Consider the following 21,540-nt stretch of genomic DNA (forward strand, 5'->3'; position numbering starts at 1 on the left):
CCGCAATAGAGCGAGCGTGTTAAGCACATTTAAATCCTGTTATTAAACCATTTTATGTTTTGAAATAAGATTTTTGCATATCCCCCGTTTTTGTATGCAGAGAAAGTGTTTGGGGATTTTCTGACTTGGGACCTGGTGGAGGTCGCGTCTCGCATGCCTCTCAAACCCGGCCAAGCTGTTACCCTGGAAGTCGACATTAACGTCAAACTGGACTTTTCGGGCCAGGAGAACCTGTTGCAGGACCTCAATGACGGTAAGCTCAATCTTAAGAAATATTGGTTGTTTATTTTTTTGCGGAGGATAAAGAATATATGTCAAGTTATGATTGCGTTGTCTGTCTATATGTGTTGTTGCACCGTTTGTGTTTGATGCAAGTTTTGTAAACCGTTCCTAAGACATTTAATTAGTTTCAAACTGCATTTTTTTTTTTTTTTTTCCCCACGTGAACCTTGACGTGCATGTTCCATGATCCCATCGTTATTTGTGAAGCCAGTCGGTGCAACTTGTGCACTATTTTTGCCTCCCTTCCCGGAGCACACCGAGAACGGACCCCAATTAAGAAAAGCCCTAATTGAAGTGAACCAGGAGAGGAGACGAGTGCGAACGGTTGCATTTTCTTCCGCCGCTAACGAGGATCAGACTGCCTTATTTCACATTCAGCGTAACAGGAGAGAGGTCTTTAAGGTTTCTATCCTTTTTTTTTTTTGCTCCTCATATTCTGGCTTCCACTCATCCTCCTCTTCTCATTTGTATTCCAAATTTGGAGAGAGGAGGAAAAAAAAAAGTCTGACCTTCTTCCCTACCTGTGAGCTCACTCACTGTGTTCCTTCCTTTCTGTCATTTTTTTTTTTTTTTTTTTTCTTCCAAGTTTGAGCTCAAGCTCCCCCCCCCCCCCATTTCCTCCTCCTTGCGACTGTTGAACCTCTCGCTCAACATGAATATTAATGAGGGACCCATCCGGACCGACGCCTGCACCACACCGATTTCTGCTCGGCGCGTATGTGCGTTTTGCCGACGCAGACGACTGACAGAGTAAACACGTAAAGCACTCGGCGTTTATCTGCCGTCATGAGGTCATTTCAACGATAGCGTTGCGCTGTTTTTAATTAGCTGCGCAATAATCGAGGCCCTGAATAAAAGAGATAAGGCGCGGTACTGCCCAACGACGAGGCTCTGAATGCTGTTGTTATGGTGATGCAATTTTGATGCTGTTACACTGACATGTCAATGAAATGGCGTTATTAACAGCAGATTGTGTTTTTAACGAGCCAGCCCGGAACTATTGCGTCATATTATATCGTGCGCTGATTCATGATTGGTGAGGCGCTTCCCCTCTGGTATTGGATTGACAAATGTGAACCCAAAATAGACGAGGAGTTGATATTTCAACGTTGACCTTTGTTGATGTTTCATTGTTGAACATCAACATGTGTAATAAATGTGTTAAAACGCATTTATTGGCGATGGATATTAGAAAGACAAACGGCGTCAGTCCATTTTAATTTGTGGTCAGTCGCGGGAGTCTAAAATGGAATGTCATTTTTCGTAATCGTAATTTAAAACATTTTTTGGTTTAATTTTTATTTATTCATTTATTTATTTTTTGCTCTTCACTGCAGGTGGCGGCACTGCCTCACTTGTCTCCCCTGACCGCACGTACCAATATTACAATGAATTAATTCAATATGATCCATTTCATATTTTTTTTTCAGAAATCATTACGATTGATCTGCCCTAAAGCTTCTTTTATTTTTACGTATGAAGCATTTAGAAGTGCCTCAAATTTGAAAGTGCATGTTGCAGTTATGTGGTTCGACCATGAAGGCACACAACTGTAATTCAGACTTGGATACTGTAAAAAAAAAAAAATAAATAAATAATAAGAATTTCAATTCTCACTGATGACAAAACCTCACTGACACTTTGCATGCTTGTCCGCCCTCCCATTGTGTCCCCCCCCCCCCCCAACCTCCACAACCTCTGCGAGCTCTCGCCAAACCAATCATTGCCTGGTGAAATAAAATGCACCACCAGCAGTGCACCCGTGTGTGAATATCATCACACACACCAGATATATTAAAAAAAAATAAATAAAAAAATCTCCAGTCTGCTGTGAAATGCTGAGAGATTTGCCTGGCAGTCAAACAGCATTGTGGGACTTTGCTTGGCCTAAGCTTCAATGCAACAGACGTTCATTCATATTCCAAAGTTACTGCTATCGCCTTGATTGAATTTGTTTGGAGTCCAAGCTAAACACGGGTAATCCCTTTCAAGCATAGGTGGCTTAGGCGTCATATGGCTCCGTTATACTCGGCGCAAAGCAGTTTTGTCTGCAACAAGGGGGCCGTAGACTGCAAATGTAAGAGACAAAAGACAGCGACAAGCTGGGCTGAATGTGCTTCATCCGAGCATGAATCCTTTCCCGCAAATTTAAAGCCATAGTGAGGTTTGCTTTAACATTAACCCTTGTTTGTTTGTTTCTTGGGTACAGTACAGTGTTGCCTGATAACATAGCGCTAATGCATGGAAAATTAGTATACACAAAAATATGTCCATGGGCCAATATGACCGGTTTTATGTTGACATTTCGAACCCCTGTGTCAATAGACTTCCCATATTTGATGCATTTAAGCAATTGTCTAAAAAGAATAACGCCAGGATTCAGGCTGTTCATCAATATTTAGTTTATTTCCCAGTGAATATTGAGTGGCTTTTATTGAATTATCCTTGTAGCAGACATCAAACTAAATGCTGCCTACTTTAGAGGTGAGGGTCACAAAAACATTTGTCCAAAAGTAGCGTCATAATGATGGGAAAGTATTTTTTATTTTTTATTTTTGTTTTTATTTTTAGTTTTATTTTTTGATTTATTTTTAGTTTTAGTTTTAGTTTTAGTTTTATTTTTAATTTTAGTTTCAGTTTTAGTTTCAGTTTTTTATTTTTATTTTTACTATTGTTATTATTATTATTATTATTATTATTTATTTATTTTTTTATTTATTTATTTATTTATTTTTATTTTATTATTATTATTATTATTATTATCGACCCCAAATGGAGGAAAATCCCAATTGAAATGTAAGTCAGTGGCAAAAATATTTGTTTTTTCAAAATGTTACCATAAATCATGGTTTGTCTAATTATACCTGCTGAAACAGTATAAAAACTGCGCCAGTAATAGAATACAAATTCAGGTTACCGTGAATGGACATCTGCTTTAAACCGAGGACCCCCCCCCTCCCCTATATGTTTTTCGTGACTCGTTAATTGAATTGAATTGCTGCTTTGAAGACAAGACGCACGATGCCGTATGAGTCATGTTGTTGTAGATGAATTCAATTGGCATCATTGGCTTTAATCACTATTAATGAATTGATTTGCATTGCTTTCTCTGGGCCCCGTCCTCCCCCTCTCCCCCCACCCCGTCAGCTCCAGCTCGGGGCTCACGTGTCGGCCCGCCGTGCGTCACGCATGCATTGTTTTAACATTAGCGCTTATTTATAGTCCAAATCTGAAGTGACTGATTGGCATGCTATATCGGGGCTGGTGACTAATCATATTTTTCTATTTGTATGCACGTACAGAGGTAGTTAATCGATCAGCTTGATTTGTTTTTTTGTTTTTTTTCTCCCCCCCCCCCTCGCCTTTTTTTCCCCCCTCGGTGTACCTGATGTCCTTTGTCAGCCAAGGCAGACGGGGGCACATTAGACAAAGAACACAGTCAGGAGAGAACATTCGACGCAGGCTGAGCCTCGCCGATATATCCCCAAATGAGTTTATCCCTCACTTGGGCCCCGCCTTGAAACGACAACACCATAACTCAGGACCCGACCGGAGTGATGTCATCACCCGGGACAAATGGGCCTCGCCTCGCTCCGAGCTTGATCATGTTAAATGCTTTTGAGTGTCGTTGCAAATGACGCCGCCGATGGTCTATATGGAGGTGTGACGACGGCAGCTCCGCCCTCGGGTGCGCCTTCCACCGCAGTAAATAAGCATCGCCGACGTACACGGCTGGAAAGACTCAAACAGAGAAAGATGGGGTGGGAGGTGTTCCGCTGTTCTTGTTTGTCCTTACATCGCCGCTACTTTGTACTGCTGGCAGCAACTGCAATCTCACACTCCTGCTGATGGCTTATTGTTTCGAGCTTCCAAAAATAATGTCCACTGTGCCTTTGCGCCTTCTGCCAGTGGATATCGGGGTTCACCTACATGGTAGATTTTGTTTCTCAAACAGAGAGTGGTACTCTTCATTTTGTGTGTCAAATCGGTGTTCCCAATTGAAATGTCATTAATCGGTTCCAGTGCTCTGCAATAACATTTTAGACGACAAAAATGCAATAAAATTACTGTAAAGATGCCTTTATAAAGTTTAATTAATCCAAAAGTCGCACGTACACGCGCTATACTTTTGGTGTGTGCGTGCCTTTCGAGGACGCACAGATGCTACAATGCGAGTCGAGTATTTCGACATTCCACTTTTGGAGAAATCAATTTTCAAATTGTGCTTGCCTATCATTGTTTTATGAAACATGAAAATTGCAAATGAGGAAGTCGCATCTTTGTTTTGGATTATTGTCGTCATTTTATTGACCATTTATTGATTTTACGTGTGCGCCACGCTTATTTGGGAAAAAATGAGAACAGTGCATTCTTTGTACTCTATAAAACCGAAACTCAAGTATTGAACCCGCACAATTCTCGAGAACTGAAGGCTGATACGGATCGGAAGTGTGTGTGTGTGTGTGTGTGTGTGTGTGTGTGTGTGTTGTAACCAAGGCGGTTATTGCAAGCGATGCCACCGTTAATATCGCCATCCATTACTCACGTGGCACGGGACACGGCGAGTCGTGTGCTCCCTCGAACGGGCTGCACACCACAAAGCGTGAAAGTGTCTGTGTTATTGCTTGTTATACTCTGGCCGTGCCTTGATGGAATCGGCTGAATTGGGTAATGCTTCAACAGGCCACAACGGCCAAGTTAAGGCCACACACGCCGCTTAGCCTGCTTGGCACTTGTTTTAAAATCTACTAGACAGGGTGACCCAAAAGTCACGATTCGCTTCCTTTTGTTTCTCCATTTAGTTCCAGGTCTCAGTCGAACACACTTGAGGTCGTTGGCGTTTGACAATTTAGACGATGCTGTTTGGTTAAGAACATCGTTCACTTGGCTGTGGCTCGCCGGTTGACTTTTTGTCCCTGGCTGCAATTTGGCATGTCTGAAAAGCTTTATGGCTGTCGCGCTGCTCCAACATTTTAGCAGCATAGGATGACGGAATTCCTTACATGATCTATGACAAAAATGTTTTTTTTTTGTTTTTTTTTTAAATGTGGACAAAATATGTACATATGTGCATTTAAAAAAAAAAAAAGTTGCGAACACACCAAAGTGTTTGAAGCAATTGCATTAAAAAAATAAATGCCATTCAAGGATGTCACAAAACTGCTGAACAAAAACAAATATATATATAAAAAAAAATATATATATATTTATTTATTTATTTGATATCTCTCTCTCTCTCTCTCTCTCTCTCTCTCTATGTATATATATATATATATATATATATATATATATATATACATATTTATTTATTTTATATATAGATTTATATATAAAATGTGTGTATATATATATATATATATATATATATATATATGTATATATATGTATATGTATATATATATATATATATATATATATATATATATATATATATATATATATATGTATTTATTTATTTTATATCTATATATATATATATATATTTTTTTATATATATATACATATATATATATATATTTACACACATATCTATATATAAATATATATATATTAATATTTTACTCCAAATGTAGTCTTATTCAAGCAAATTTTACTCTTTACTTCCAACTTCACTCCTTTTTTTTATTTTTTTTTTTTAGTTGTAGGTTCACATTAAAGTTTAACCATCTTGGTTCTTCGCCGCGTAGACTTTAATATCCGCTGTAAATAAACGACGCAAACGAAGGTGCCAGATTAAATAAAGAAACAGAAGATGAGTCGATGCTATTTCCAATTACCATTTCGCCTTCTCCCATCAATCTGCTCCACATTATTGCGTGGCGTCGCAAACTTAGGTGTTTATGCTGTCATGGTAAATTTAGTCGCGTCTAAATCGAGCTGTTCTGCTTTAATTATCAGCGTGAGAGCATGAGAAAGAAAACAACTTCCGATTGGTTCTCTTTCACCAAGCTGCGCTTATTCTAATTCATCTCAAAGCCTTTTTGCCGACAAAGCCAAGTGGTTTTGTTTCGTCCTCCCTGTGTGTGTGTGTGGGGGGGGCACTGCGCTCTACTGACGTCACAAACCCATCGCTATGCCAAATTATCGGCTCCGGCGGGTTCTTTTGACCGTAAAGTACATTGAGAGCAGCTACTCCAGTTTCTGCACTCGTACTCAAGGTCGCCGTGAATTTACACAATTAACAAAATCCATGAAGCCGTCTGATCATTTTGAGGAAAGCAAAGATTTGCACAGAAGGTCGAAAGTGCGCGTGCTAATCAAGGGTATTCAAACAATGAAGTGCAAAATCCTTGCAGATTCTCTCCCAGTCTGCTGATATTTAACTTTGTCAAAGTTCTTCTTTCCCCTCATGCTCTGTTTGCCTCCGATTACAAATAACCTTGCTACTTTCGCTGACGCCGCGCTGCTTTTTTTTTTTTTTTTTTTTTTTTTTCTTTTTTTTTTTTTGAATTTTCAGATGGAATCAGTGTGACAGGCCTGCCAATCTCCAGCCCTTTGCGTCAAGTCCTCAAGCCCAGGCCCGAAAGCAAGCCTGTCAGCGGCGAGTCCGGCAAGGGGGAGTACAGTCATATCAAGGTAAATAAACCACACACGCCCGTTTGTCACCACGAAAGCCGTCGTTCTCTTTTATCCCTCCATTTATGACTGCGGCAATACATGGCACCGAGCGGCAGCCGGTTGTTTGTAACCGTAAAAAGCTCGTGTGGTGTCTGCAGCTAAACCGAGTTCATGCAAAGTGCAAAGGGGTACAATGGGCGACGGGAGAGGGGAAAAAGAAAAAAAAAAAAACTGGTGGAGTTGGACACTCAAGATAGAATGGCAATCAAGTCAAGTGGTGTGATCTTCAACCCGGGAAGATTTTCTTGATGTCAGAAGGGACGTGAAGGGGACACGTCTACCTGCTGCGGGTCACCTGCAGCCTTGACAACTGCAATTTTGGTGGCTTGCCTTGGAAATAAATAAATAAATCAATGAAAAAAAATCTCCCCTTGGGAGCGGAACACGACACTGAGCCTCATAAAAGGTTTCAGTCAGTATCGTTGACTTGAGCTCACCGAGATTGCTTGTTGTTGTCACATGGTGAGTCGTCAGAACACTGTTTGCGATTTAGGTTCAAATAAAATGATTTACTTAAAAAGGGGGGTTTATTATACTAATAATAATATTTTTTATTTATTTTTTCAATAATGCAGTAATTATGACTTGATGATAGTCAATGATGTAAAATTATTTGTGATTTGGGAAGACAAAGTCATCGGTGGCCCCATCTTGTGCCTCTAATTCCGCGTCTGTGGAAAAACAACCAATCAGAGACAGAAGGCATGACGTGTTGCTGCTCACACTCTTTTTATTTTTTTTATTTTTTTTTTTTATTATTTTTTTTTTTCCAAGGCCACACTTGTGGCACACACACTTTATACTTGACATGTCCATTCAAAAGTTCAAAATACGTCCACCTGTATAGGTTGCAGTGCATTTTATGCTCGTTCAGAATTTTTATTAATTAATTATTAATAATGTATTATTTGTTTTCACAATTAAAAAATACTACTTAATAACATTTTTTTGTTTTTGTTTGGCTGGTCCCACGACTTCCTTCACCCGACTAATTGTGAGCATTCACTTTGAAAATATTTTTAATGAATTTTGGTTTGTCCCCTTTTGAAAGGGATTCTTGCCAAAGAGCTTTAAACTACTTTTCTTTTCATACAAGAGTCTGCTCCAAAAAAGCTGGGACAGAATGTACTGTATAGTGCGTTTATTTCGAGTTTCCTCCTGCGTGACTCATACTTATTTTGTTTCAAGAAGTTTGCCAAAAAAAACCTCAGAGCTCACCGTTCGCCAGATCCCCCCCGAAAACCTTGAAAGAGAAGTGTACAAATCGTACCCGTGTTTGCCATGTTTACTGAGCTATGTTCTTCTCGCTGACCTTTTTGCCACTCAATCTCTGACATTTTTTTTTTTTTGGAGGGGGGGGGATGTGCTGCACCCCGTTAAAGCACATCCCTTGCTTACCTCTCGCCGCTCTGATGGAATCAGATTGTGTCTGCAATGAGTGCTGAGCCTTTTTTGTTATCTGCTGATTGCCCACATGACTGAAATGGCAGCTTTCGGTTTTTTTTCCCCCGACTTCTTCTTCTGCCAGAGGGCGATGGATCTGTATCGTCAGCATCCTCTGCTGTGGAGATGCATTCAGGGGAGCTTGACTGGCAGGCTTGGGAATAAGACAAAATAAAAAATAAAAAAAAGAAGTCACCTGTTTTAATGCACCAAAATATGGAACCTGTTCCTTCAACTAAGCCTTCATATCACTTTAGTGGCACCTTGACAAAAATCCCCCCCCCCTCACCACAACCCTCTTGATGACACGCAGAGCCAATTATGTTTAATACGTCGACGTGGCTGCCAAGATGCATCCAAGCAATTCAACGTCCTTAGGATCATGTCTTGTTGCTGCATTGCAGATATGAATGTGAGTACGTGTAGGTGCATGTTTCAATGCCGGCGAAAGTTAGATGGAGCAGTCGACCTCCTCCCACCCGTAGCCGTGGACTTGGAATACATGCTTTCTGAGTTGAAGCAATCTCATTGCTGGCATGATTTGCAAGACTCAAATAAGTATTGAAGTTAAGTACAATTTATGATAAAATTCAACAATTATCTTAGTTTTTATATATATATATATATATATATATATATATATATATATTATATTATATTATATTATATTATATTATATTATATTTATTTATTTATTTTATTTTATTTGTATTATTTTTATTATAATTTTTTAAAAGATTTTTATTATTTTATTTTTATCATTTAACTATTTATTTATTTATTTATTTATTTATTTATTTTTACTGTCATAGCTGGCTGATCTCCTTTGCCATGACAGTCTGCAGTCCGTATGTGATAATTGGGACATTGTTGCTCTAACTAATCCAGAAGCGATATGGCACGTTAATAATAATTGGTTCTGCACAATGTTTGTCTTGTTGGGGAAACAACCACAACAGGGATGGACAAAAAAAAACCAAAAACACAAGACACCGAAAAACTGTGTGCTTAGCATATCATATCGTAATGCCGAGATAATATAACCGAATATTAAACTGTAATTTTGGCTACTAAAAGTGCTAGCTTAATGCTAATGTATGATATGAAACGTCGTGGAATTTAAATCTGTCACCTTAAAACCAACAGGAAGATTTTATTTTCAAATGACATGAGCATTAAGGCAAATGTTTGTTTACGACAATTACCGGCTATTTGATTGAAACTGCCTGCCTGCCGCCGTTGCTGTTTGGCACTGAACATAATGAGAAATGGACAATTATCTTGTTCCCAAACCAGATGTCCTGAAGGGATCTGATTTTGGTGTATTTGTGCGTTTTGTCACCCGCGCCGACGACATCCGAATCGGATTTGAATGCAACACGTGTCTGAGGGTGCCGATGGGCGGAGCTCCTCTAGCGCTAATCATATTGTGTGAGGTGGAAGAAAGAAAAAAAAAAAGGACGGTGTCGTCTTCGTCTCCGTGCCAGCCAGCCTGAGTGCTATTTTTAGCCGGCGAGTGCCGCAGACGGCGCTTCAGCTCCACGATCCCAGCTTGCGATACCGATATTTATAACTGCCACAGCTGTCTGCCCAAATGTGATCCTCCATCTTAGCGACCAAATGACGTTCTCTTTCTTGGCTCGAGATTAACCCCCCCCCCCATCCTGTCCTTTGGCGTGTTTATCATCGTCATCAGGTGTAGGTTTGACTTTGAAACAGCCTCTGCTTTTCAAGTTGGAGCTTTACTCACTGGCTGCTTATATGTAGCTTAGCGAAGGCTTTCACATTTTCAATCCTTTCTTTATTGCTTTTTCTCCCCGATATTGTCCACGTATTACTTGTTGCTCACACCATAGGAAAGTGCTGCTTTTTTTTTTTTTGCCATGGCACGTTTAAAATTTTAACAAGTAAACGTGTCATTCCTCGATCCAAAGTTTTAAGTCCTGAACTCATTCAATCCGTTCGACATTTTCAAAATTGTAGTCCCGGCCTCCCAAAGACGTATTTATACGTCATATTCTTTTTTCATCAGAGCTCCATGTTTTTATATGTTTAGAACACAATATTCCGTAGGCCTTGCAAAATCAGTCAAAAGCCAGAAAAAAAGTGTTTCCTCTTGCGAAAACAGCTGGGATTAAATGAGTTAATTATGTCTTAAAAATAACACATCATCCTTAAATCTGCTGTTCAGTGTTTGCAGCAAATTTCTAATCAGTGCTTTTGCATTTAGTCCTAATTCTTAGAATTGTTGAATTTTGTTGTTACCTACAAAACTACAGAACAAAATAAGACCTGGTCTGATAAAACTGAACATTAATAATGCATCTGCCTCACTTTAAAATAAATAAATAAATAAATAAAATACCTACCTATCATTAAAAAAAAAGTCTGTAGCCAGTAATTTGCCGACAAGTTAACAAATCCAGATCGGAGAGTTCAAGACTGAATTCAACCCTAACATGTAAACGCTAAAATAATATTCGCGCTTGTCGTTGCTTCATCCTGTGCTTGGGATTTGGAAGGTACTTTTTGCGATGTCGCTCTCTTTTTTATAAATCGTGTAGAGCTGTTGTGGACATGGTCCTGGGGAAAAAAAAAAAAAAAAACTCTGCACACGATGTGAATGGTCTCTATGATTGTGCATTATTTATGAAGCTGTGTTGCAGCAACTGTGCCTTCGCATCCAGTCCAAAAAAAAAAAAAAAAGAAAAGAAAACACGTGAAGCATCGCAAAAAGTTTTAGAACCTTATCGGAGTTCCTCAGTGTGGTTCTATATTACGTTGCCGCCTCGCTGTCCTTTTCCATCCCAAGCTGCTGACAAACGGCTCTTTCAGTGAAAGATTTGGCCTTATTTAACACAACTGTCTCCACCGACGCCTCGGGGGGACAACACACGGACTAAATAAACCATCCATCCTCTTGTGGCGGCGAGCTCGGCGCAGCACGCCGCAATCTGTCAAAACCCCCCGTCTATTTTTAGATCTCGCCGTCAGGTCTCGGAAAGTTTACCGCTGCCGAGCGGGCCGCGCTTTGCCCGGAAATGGGAGTCGGGGTAATTGAGACGAATCGAAAAGGCGTCGTCGTCATCGGCGGGAGTCATGGGATCGACACGTGCGGCGGTATGATTCCAATAAGACACATTATTGCTTCTGCCGAGAAGCAGTTTTTTTGTCCTAAGCTTCTACAAATGAATGCCAAAGACTAGCACAATTGTTTTTGGGAGGAGCTAAGTTTAGCCTGGGTCGTCACGGGGAGTCTTACGTGAAACCAGTGCCGAACCCGTCTGAACTCTGACACGGTGTGTCTCAGCGTCTAATTTTGCACGCAGTCGCAACGTCGCAGATGAAATACATTTGCACGTTTTACGCTAACGAGTTTTCCGTGGCTCGGTACACCAATTGTCAGAGTCTTGCGTTGTAAGGCTTCATCATTTATTCATTTTTTGTTTTTGCTTTTCGCGTCAGGGCTGCGTCAGTATCAATCCTTTGCGATAAATTACCAAGACACACTCTGTCAAATATCGAGCTCGTCGAGATTAACTAGGATCTCGTTACATTTTTTTTTTTCACCTCGGTAAAATAACTTTTTTGGGTACTCCGGCTTCTTCCCACGTTCCCGAAACGCACACGTTAGATTCAACGAAGACTCTAAAACTGTCTGTGATTGATATTCCTGGACTTGTTTGAAGGCTTCAAACGCCACCTGTGACGCTCGCACCTTCAACCGCTTTATCAGCGCACCGCAGCCTGTAGACGAGGTTACCTCAATATAAAGCGTACCCCTCACGCGGCGCCGATAAATGACGACAGGCCACCAGTGAGGTAAAGTGAGAGGTCGAATGAGACGGGAGGTGCGGGGAAGCCATCGCGGAGAAGATTATGATTATGGGATCCCTCTTTCGGGACGTCGCTACCTGTGAGATCTTTTGCCGAAGCAGTTGCTGTTTGACAACATATGTAATTATAGGCCCACATTTTATTTTTTTTTCCTTCCTCGTTATTCCACTCGATGATAATTGCGGCGTATTAATCACGCCATTGCATTTCCCTTTTGACTGCAAATGTTGAGTGGTTTCCTGAAGGAGTCCCGCTTCCACTTAGATCGTCAAATGAAAGCTTTGCGGTACAATAAAAGGAGGCTTGCTATCGTTTGAGTGAATTCCGAAAAATTGGCGCTCTTGACTTCCTCGGTGAGTCAGCAAACCTGTTGGCTGGCTTTGTCATACCCGCATTGGCGGCGAGTCAGCGCAGCATTTTCCATCAAATTCATAGAGCGTGCGAGCGAGCGGGCGAGCGGTCGGGGGGGGGGGGGGGGGGGGTCGGTCCATTTCATTCTGGCAAAACGAGAGTTACAGTCCTGTTAGGAATTGGGATATTTCCAGTTGGAGACTTTTTGTTTCTGGACAGCTAGTTTTTTTTTTTTTTTTTCTCATATCGCATGCACCTGTAGGAAGCCAATAACATCTTGTTTTATGTGGCGGAGTGCCTCCCGTGGGTGCCGTGCGTATCGTTCATTGCACCTGACGGCTATCATGGACCCTTTGTTGCCTCGCTCATTCTCACGTCTTAAAGCCGGTCCTTGTTGTCTCGTTATTAGGTTGGTTGTAAATCTCCGCCCGTTTTCATACTATGGTTAGTTGAAACGTTTGTCTTCAATTCCCTCTTGGTTTATCACGGCGAGCCTTGATATATATATATATATTTTTTTGCTTTACCGCTGGGTTCTAAAAATGTTGGCCTCGAGAGGGGAGACATTTTACTAAGGACACACTCCGAACGCCATTAACAACTCAAGTAAGGAAGGGCATTTTATTTTATTGCACTTTTCACAGAGACGACTCAAACGTGCTTCACGTAGTCACCGAATAGCCGTGGTGCATTTTACATTTCGTATTTTCCTTTTCGGAGCGGCCTCTCAAAAGTGTCGAACTTCCAACCGACAACATTTAATGTTACGGTGCCACGCCATAACGAAGAAGGTGCTCTTCCGGGGTAATGTTTGGGGCACTTCTTAGATATCAAAATATATTTATTTCATCTTGTAAAATAAATAAATAAATAAATAAATAAATAAATTAAAAAAAATGGGGGTGGGTCTTTTTGTTCTTTCAAAAATAAATAAATAAATTACTCATTACTCATTCAGCAATTTCATATTTGTGCATCGCCGAGCGATTGCTCACGGACCCTGTATGGTTCCCGAACCTCAGTTTGGGAACCACTTGTTTGCGAGCACTTTTACTGCACTTATTTTGTTTGGTCTGCTCACTTTCAAGATACCTACTGTGAATTCCCTACTTAGGCACACCGCGACAACATTTTATCTGTCCTCGTAAACGCGCAGAAAGCAAAGCGGGCGGCGTACGTCTTGCACCCGTTGACACTGCCGTGACAATATTACGGCTATATGACCTGCTCCAAAGATTTCTTTTTTTTTGATCATCATTCCTCTCTCACATCCTGTTTGCATTTTAAGTATATGTACTCTTTTTTTTTTTTTTTTTATAAATTCACCCTTGATACAATAATGTAGGGATGAGGTCACAGATCCCAAAATAGCACATTTGATTTTGTTTGTATTTTTCGGGTCCATTGCTTTGCTCACCTTGTACGGGTACTAAATCAACACCGTCACGACTCCCGATAAAGTTGGCTTTGTTGACTCCTCGAGCTATGCGTGCCTGCCGCGGCCGTATGCAAGCCTGCCAGCATGTAATTAGTAGAGAGTCAAGCATTTCATCATACTTACTGGACTTGAACTCATGTGTGAAATCCAGTCAGCCTGGCCGAGCGTGCTTCCATATGCCGCCGCCCTTGGTGACTGCATCGCTGTCCGACCGTATGGCAGAGGATATTTGGACGCCATCGTTCCGCTTGCGTTCGTGCTTGACAGGTAATTGTTGGTGAAATTTTTTGGACTCTCAAAATACGTTTCGAGGCCGTTCATTTAATTTTTACTCTTTGATTCCTGACTGTCAAAATTATTTGATTGCTGTTTGTCATTTGTTTAGGGTCTTCTTTTTTTTTTTATCAGTGAAGCAAAAGGGAGACGATTGAAAATGTTTGTTAGCTTGAGCTTTGCTTAATAACCGTGTAATAACCCAGGCTAAACTTAGCTCCTCCCCAATATAGTATGAACCTCTCACAACAGTGGAGATATTTCCTGTTTTCTTATAAGAACTTCATCAGCACAAAAAATAAAAAACATGATCGGAGTTCTTCGCGTGAGGATAGTTCTGCAAAAGCGTACCGGAAATAGGTGTTCACTGTACCTGGAATTGAAAATCTGTGAATCAGTCAAACCCTGTCAGTACATTAAGGACTCAGCGCCAGTATTTCAATATTAACTCATTCATTGCCAGTCCAGGTAAACGGAAACAGACCACACCGTAGACGGAGAAAGTAAGAGTAGTCTTTATATTTTCAACGAACGGGCTCGTCTGCTCTCTGAAATCGCCGCATCTGCCACGCAGGGCAACAAAGCGCTATCAACAGGATGTTTTTTCTTCTAAACTTCACACTGTTTGTATCTCAAGTAAGCACCCTGGGGGATGAGCTGATTGGTTCCGTGATTGACACCCGGTGTACGCACGAGATGCGTTCCCAGCAGTACTCCAGATCGCGATATTGCCTCCGAATGCCCTCAAGTCATCGCTCAAGTTTTCCACCGGGGCCGGCATCGCAACATGACTAAATATCTCTCCTGGCTGCCGGCTTGCTTGCCTGCGAGTGAGCAGATGCGTCCTAAGCAGGGTTCAAGCCTGATTTTATGGACAATTAGGTACACGGTCTACTCTTCCAGCAAGCGCAGAGGAAAGGAACAACGAAAAAAAAACTAAAAAGGGGAATTGATAGACTAGACTAATAGAAGTCTCCAACAAATGGAAGCTTAGGGCCAATTCTCATTTAACTGTTTGCATTAAGATAAGGATGTTTCTGCCTTATCGACGTGCGGAAAATAAGGCTGTCGGCAAGTAGTTATCGCCATTAGCTTGTGTGTTAACGAGGGAATCTACAAACGGTACACGAGAGATAAGGATGGCAGCCTTCGTCAGGGTGTATTTTTGGCATCCCGAAGTGTCACCCAAACACGGCCAAATGCCGACACAGATGTTGTTTTCCGTTTCACCATCACGCCGATTCCCACGAGATGATCCGTTGCCGTCAGGCCCGCTTAAATCATAACGGTCCCGGGGAAGTCGGCGGTATTTATGGATGCCGGCGATGTACGGCAGCGCTCGCAAGCAAAGATCAAGCCAGGCCTTTTATTTCGACGGCCAATTTGGCAAGCGCCCGCTCTCTCCAACTTCCACGCGCGGCGATTACGGCGCTCGTTTGTTCGGCTTTTTGCGAGCGTTATATGGCGGAATGGAGTCGAGCTCTGCTTGATAACATGTTGCTGAAGTTTTGTTCCAACGTAACGCGGTACTTTTATTGCGGCTTCTATAAAAGGACAAATAGAAATATAGCGAACAATCGTTTGCGCTAGGACTCAGTCCATATCCCTCGAGAATTGTGAGAGATTACTGTAAATTACGATTTGGGAACAAGATATGCAGTCGTCGTAGAAAAAACGAAATAAATTGAGGGCATTGCGCCAAACCAACTGCTATCCTAATCTCTTTGACCTGCGTACGTGGTCGGGCTGTTTGATTATTTTTACGCCGCCCTGCGACGCGCTACCGTCAGCTTATTACCGTGGGGGCATTTCTCAGTCTGGCCTGATTGAAAAAAGGATTCCTGAAGAGCTGGCAGCGAGGGAGCAACGGGGAGGAGGTTTGGACCGATGAGGAACCCGAAGTCCGTTGCAGTCGGCAAATGCGGGAATCAGTGTTTGCCAGCGTCTCGGAGACAATCGCTGCTCCTCTGGAGACTCACGCCGAGGCTATTAGTGCCGTACGGGCTGCCGGCAGATCACACCGCCGCCATCGCCTGCTGCCTGCAAATTATACTCGACTTATATTCCCTGTGCTAGAATTTTCTTTAAAATGTTGAGAATGTATTCATGGACTCTCACTTTCGGTTTTACCTCATGAAATATTTTCAGTGATCAGCCCAGCCGGTTTTCTTTTCCACTGTGCAAATACTGTTCTGAAACGGCATTTTTATGAAGAAGCCATCACTTGAGTTCGGCTTTTTTTGTGAGTCTAAATAGAACTTTTGGCCCTGAAACAAGAGCCAAGTCAAGCGAAGTGCTTGCAAAAGAGAGATTCATTGCAACTGGGCGGGGGGGCGTTGTAAATGTGCCACAAATATTTCAACTCGAAAGCATTGCACATTGACAAGAGTAAGTCAGGAAAATGGTGCAGACCGTAACTCAGAAAAGCACCAAAATGTTCTCAACGCGATACCCCAAAGATTTAAGCGACATTTTAAACTTTCAAAGCGGTGAAAATAAGTCAATGAAAGTCACACCGGGTATTTGATCCATTGACATTTCCGAGGATGGCCTTTCTGTAACTCTTCCAGTCCTTTTGTATCTCTGCAAATATTTGTATCAACAGCCAAATGTGCGCTCTCATTGTTTGGCTCCCACGTCACTCACCAGACCATGCAAGAAGCACTTAGTGCTTCAATCAGCAGTATACGCCGGGAAGGTGATGGGAAGAAAAGCCCAACCTTGGACGCTCCAGCCCATCACCTGAGTCAGCTCGCGCTCCCTCGCCATAAAACGCCACTTTTAATCTCCCGATCATTTGCCCACTCGGCTGCGTCCACGCAGTTCCTTCCTCTCTGGAGCAACGCCGGCAATTCCCACCCAATCCTCTTCCCTCACAATTTGGGAAGCCACATGTTGATTCCAAATCCTGGCTTTGAGACACCAATCATAGCGCCGGCCTCTCCGCTCGATGCATTCTTGCCGTAATAGCGCACTTCCATTTCATTACGCAGCACAATAGCTCTGCTGCGGTACGTTTATTATTTTCACTGTAATGACTTTTGATGCGTCGGGTTTTAAAAGCCGCAACCAGTCGGGCTGATGGAACGGCAGGACAGCACGCTGCCTCCGATCTGACCTCAATTACACCGAGTCCGTCTGTGCTGATATTCTTTGAAGCGGTCACGGTCTATTTTTATTTATTTATTTGTTTTTTTGCACACTTCTGATTTTCATGTTGTGATTTTGCAGACTTTAGAGGCAGTCCTCAACTTCAAGTACTCCGGGGGAGCTGGCAAAGTGGAGGGCTACTACAGGGAACTGTCGGTCGGAGTCCATGTTGATGTGGAGCCGTCTGTGTTCTTCACCCGAGTGAGCACTCTCCCCGCGACCAGGTAACCCACGGCGATGACAATTGGCTGTCAATACCTGCTCACCTGCAACACCCCCTACAGGGTCTTTCAATGAAGTGCACACACGGACACAATCTGGATTAAATTTGAGAATTTTCCCCCTGTGATCGAGTCTGCAAAGGTCTCGGGTGTTTCTAAAAGATGATCCCGGGTGATTATCCTGTGGCGTGCACTTTGATGAGTGTTTTTCTTCCAATTGCCAAAAAAACGAGTTCGGTCCATTCTATTTCTTTTTGATTCGAGCTGCCTAAAAGCTACAACCGCTAACAGTTAGGCCTAGCTACTTCCATATCTTCCTCGACAACTTTTTATTTTCTACCCCGTGACAGTCAAGATAGCCAATGGGAATATGCTGCCCCTCACAGGTCATTCTTGGTACTACAACAAATTTAGTTTTAGTCGCGCAGATATCGAGTTGTTTTGTTGCTCATTTCGAGTACGACACATACAGAACAGGAAGGACACTGCATTCTTTTTCTGGTGCGTTCAGGAAACCACAAGACTAATCATGGTTCTCTCTTAAAAAATTCACCCACCGTATTTTTCGGACTATGAGCCACTACGTCACCCCGCTGACTGTTGAGCATCAAACCGAGAGAGAGATAGTTGGAGGAGTGTGAGAGAGAGGGCGACAAAAACGCAGAAGCGATGCACTTGGCTGTGTGAAGAAGCAATTGAGAAACACAAAGAGTCGCATTTAATTTGACTCTTAGCTCCCGTTCACTCAATGTGTCTCGTACTCGTATATCAGATTCTGCGTCGCACACCTGGAATGTATACACATTCCATGCGTCTGCCTTGACTTTTCAGCTCCTCCAATCGACGCGTTCCAAAACCGGGGAGGAGTTGAGGTGCTGGGGGGGGGGGGGGGGGCTTGGCGGCGTGCGATCGTGGCCGCTTGAGATGAACCATTAGCTGTAACAATAGCCGCAGCGTACGCCATCCATCTCAGGGTCAGCGCCGATAGATCTGCCGCTCAGCCGGTTCGACTGTCACCCTCTTACCGTTGAGGTATCTCGTCGAGCGTTATCGTCCTTAATCTGATGACTTGGAGCTCGAAATATTGGAAATGTGTCAAAATGAAGAGCTTTTAAATACGCGTGAGGCTTCTTGCAGGTGGAAGGTTCATTTGCATAATCCAATATTGCAGCCGTCGGCGCATTAGTCAAACGTCAAATAGAGGAGATGGTGGAAGGATTTTGACGAACACGGATTGTTGCTTTTTAAATTCGGTGCCATTTTTTTAGGTTTCAGAATATTTTGGAGCAGATTTTATTCAACTGCGTTTTACGTGCATGCGTTTTTGTTGTTCATGTGGAGCTTTTTGAAGAAGTGTTATGCAGCAGAATCTGACAAATTTCTACTTTGAAATGCATGTTCCAAAGGTTTGGGCGGCGATGGCGATCGGCGCATTAATAGCCGTAATCTTGAACGTGTGAATATTGCACATCATATTCGCTCAAATCACATTCAAGAATGCAGTGACAAATTGCGGACTTGTCACTCTTCTGCTATGAAACTGCAGCAGCTAACAATTCGCATATGTCATTTATAGCTCCTCCTCGCGTATAACGAGCCTTTTTCTTGGATTGTAGCCCCTTTCAGTCTGTCACCACTTTCATCTTATGGTCTACTCCATCATGTTACCTTTTCCCCTTATATTTTATATATTTTATATTATATTTTTTTTTATATTCCAGCCTCACTTCTGACTTTCATCTCAACTTATATAAGCACCTCGTTCATACAATGTGAAAGGACAGAATAGCTGAAATATATATATATATATATATATATATATATATATATATATATATATATATATTATTATTATTATTTTATTATATTTCTATATTATATTATCATAATCTATTATATATATTTCATATATATTAATATATAATATATATATATAATTATTATTATTATTTTATTATTATATTTCTATATTATATTATTATAATCTATTATATATATTTGATATATATTATTAATATATAATATATATTTTTATATAATAAAAAAATTTACGGCTGTTTTAGTGCTTTGACTCCCCGTACATTGCTTCTCAATGATCATTCTCATCAATTTTGTCACCCCGAAAGACTTGTAATTGGTGTTGTTCCCTTTGCACAGCCGGCACTTTCACGCGTCTTATTTTATGCCTACGCTATCCCTTTTCCTCCCACAGTGCGCTCTCTTTGTCTCACCTACTTTTCTCACGCCATTTAGTCAGCACATTTGACTTTTTGTTCCCGGGGAGTCTTTTTTTTTTTAATACATAAAAAACATGCACCCATAAATTCCATTTTGCTGCTCCGGTATCATTTAAAGCGCAGTTTTCTCCAGCGCCGCTGCAGGTCTCCTCTTTGACCTTTCCCCGTGCTGGGAGTGACACCATTTTGTCATTTTCCTCCGACTCGCTCTTCGGGGGCTTTGGCCGTATAAAAGGTGTCAGATCTGTTCAACGAAGTGGCAGTGAAACAGCATGTGTGAAATACGCAGTGATCCATACTTGGAGGTGGAAAAAAAACAAAAAAACGATTCAATTGGTTTGTTCTTTGCCTTGGGAATAAAAAAGCCTTTATTCAATGTAGGGAGGAAAAACGGTGTTGGGATTTGATGGACGTTGATGTCATTCTCAGCAGAAACATTTTGTTGCCATGTCGCCAACAGCTGATGGATGTCGTGTCGTTTATTTACCGTCGGTGCATTGATTATTTATTTCCATCAAGCGGTTCATTTCGCCGATTCCAAAGCACTCTTAACTTTACGCAGTCCGGGAAATGTCGCGGTTGCACAACACGCGACAACAAAAGCTACACTTAACGATCCATTTTCCCGAAAAGTTTGAATCCATCTCCGTGATTTTTTTTAAGTCAGCGAATGCATGGGGGGGAAAAAACGTAGAGGGTGGCAACATCAGCAATTCCAAACTCCCGTGGTGGCCCAGAATCATTGATCAATCTCATGGTTTTTGTCTTTTATTATCGAGCCGCCGCCCCCTCGCAGCACACCCACTTCCACTTTTTTTTTTTTTTTTCTGGATTTACGATCTGACCCGGGCTTTCGCTATTCGCAGCATCTGTTGGGATTGAAGGGTTGCTTGCGGCTTGATCTGGAGACTTTTCACGGCATACTCTTCTAAATATCGGCAATATGTTGAGGCCCGGCTTCATTTGTTAGCTTAAATCTGTGAAACAGGCAGTGGCATTCATTAACTTTCTTCTTCTTCTCCCCTCTGACACACTTGCTGCTGTACCTGAAATAATCACGAGTAAAGGTCGTCTTCTGCAGCCTCGGCTGTGTGCCTGAAATATAATTTTCCCTTCCTGTATGGAACTCAAGCACACAGCAGTGATGGTGCTTTATATTTCCCTTTTTTTTTTTTTTGTTCCTATTAATATGTAGCATGAATTTTAATTTACGCATAACCATATTGGATAATAAACACAGCCAGCAGCCGGTGCTTTTTTTCCCCCCCGTTCATCCCATTCGACGGCCTAGAAAAGGGACTTTAAAAAAAAAAAGTTCCTGATATCAAAATGGAAGACCCCATTGGCTCTCTTGAATCATTTATCCGCCTCAAATCGACGCGCCCTCTGTTGTAGCTCAGATGAATGCTTAATGAGGCGATGCTGCGAGTCGAGCCGCCGCGTCGACCTTTTACGCTCTCGATATTGTTCTTTTCCGGCTCGAGTAACGTCCCGAAATCCACATTGTCCGGCGTTTCTATCGCCGTCTCGATCTGGGCTGGACGGCGCGAGAGCAATGAGTCTGTGTTTCTTATCGGGGTGGCTCTGATTGATTGCCGCAGCTTACTGCCCCCGCCTATAAATCAGGAGCTCGCACCGCTCAGCCTGTTAATCACGTCTGCCAACAGAGACAACAAGACAATTAAAAGAA

General features: G+C 41.9%; 1 protein-coding gene across 3 annotated transcripts in view; it reads left to right on the forward strand.

Moving 5' to 3' along the window:
• trappc9 (trafficking protein particle complex subunit 9) overlaps positions 1 to 21,540 on the forward strand; it is an 82,342-nt gene that overhangs the window by 23,606 nt on the left and 37,196 nt on the right. For all 3 annotated transcript variants that reach the window (XM_088319292.1, XM_088319291.1, XM_088319290.1), the window contains 3 exons: positions 101 to 253; positions 6,740 to 6,858; positions 17,474 to 17,616. In XM_088319292.1, coding sequence (XP_088175418.1) covers positions 101 to 253; positions 6,740 to 6,858; positions 17,474 to 17,616 — 415 coding nt within the window. The remainder of the gene's footprint in view (positions 1 to 100; positions 254 to 6,739; positions 6,859 to 17,473; positions 17,617 to 21,540) is intronic.

This window comes from Idiotropiscis lumnitzeri, chromosome 16, assembly GCF_059441095.1.
Source record: "Idiotropiscis lumnitzeri isolate Australia: NSW breed Sydney's pygmy pipehorse chromosome 16, RoL_Ilum_1.0, whole genome shotgun sequence".
Lineage (NCBI taxonomy): Eukaryota > Metazoa > Chordata > Actinopteri > Syngnathiformes > Syngnathidae > Idiotropiscis > Idiotropiscis lumnitzeri.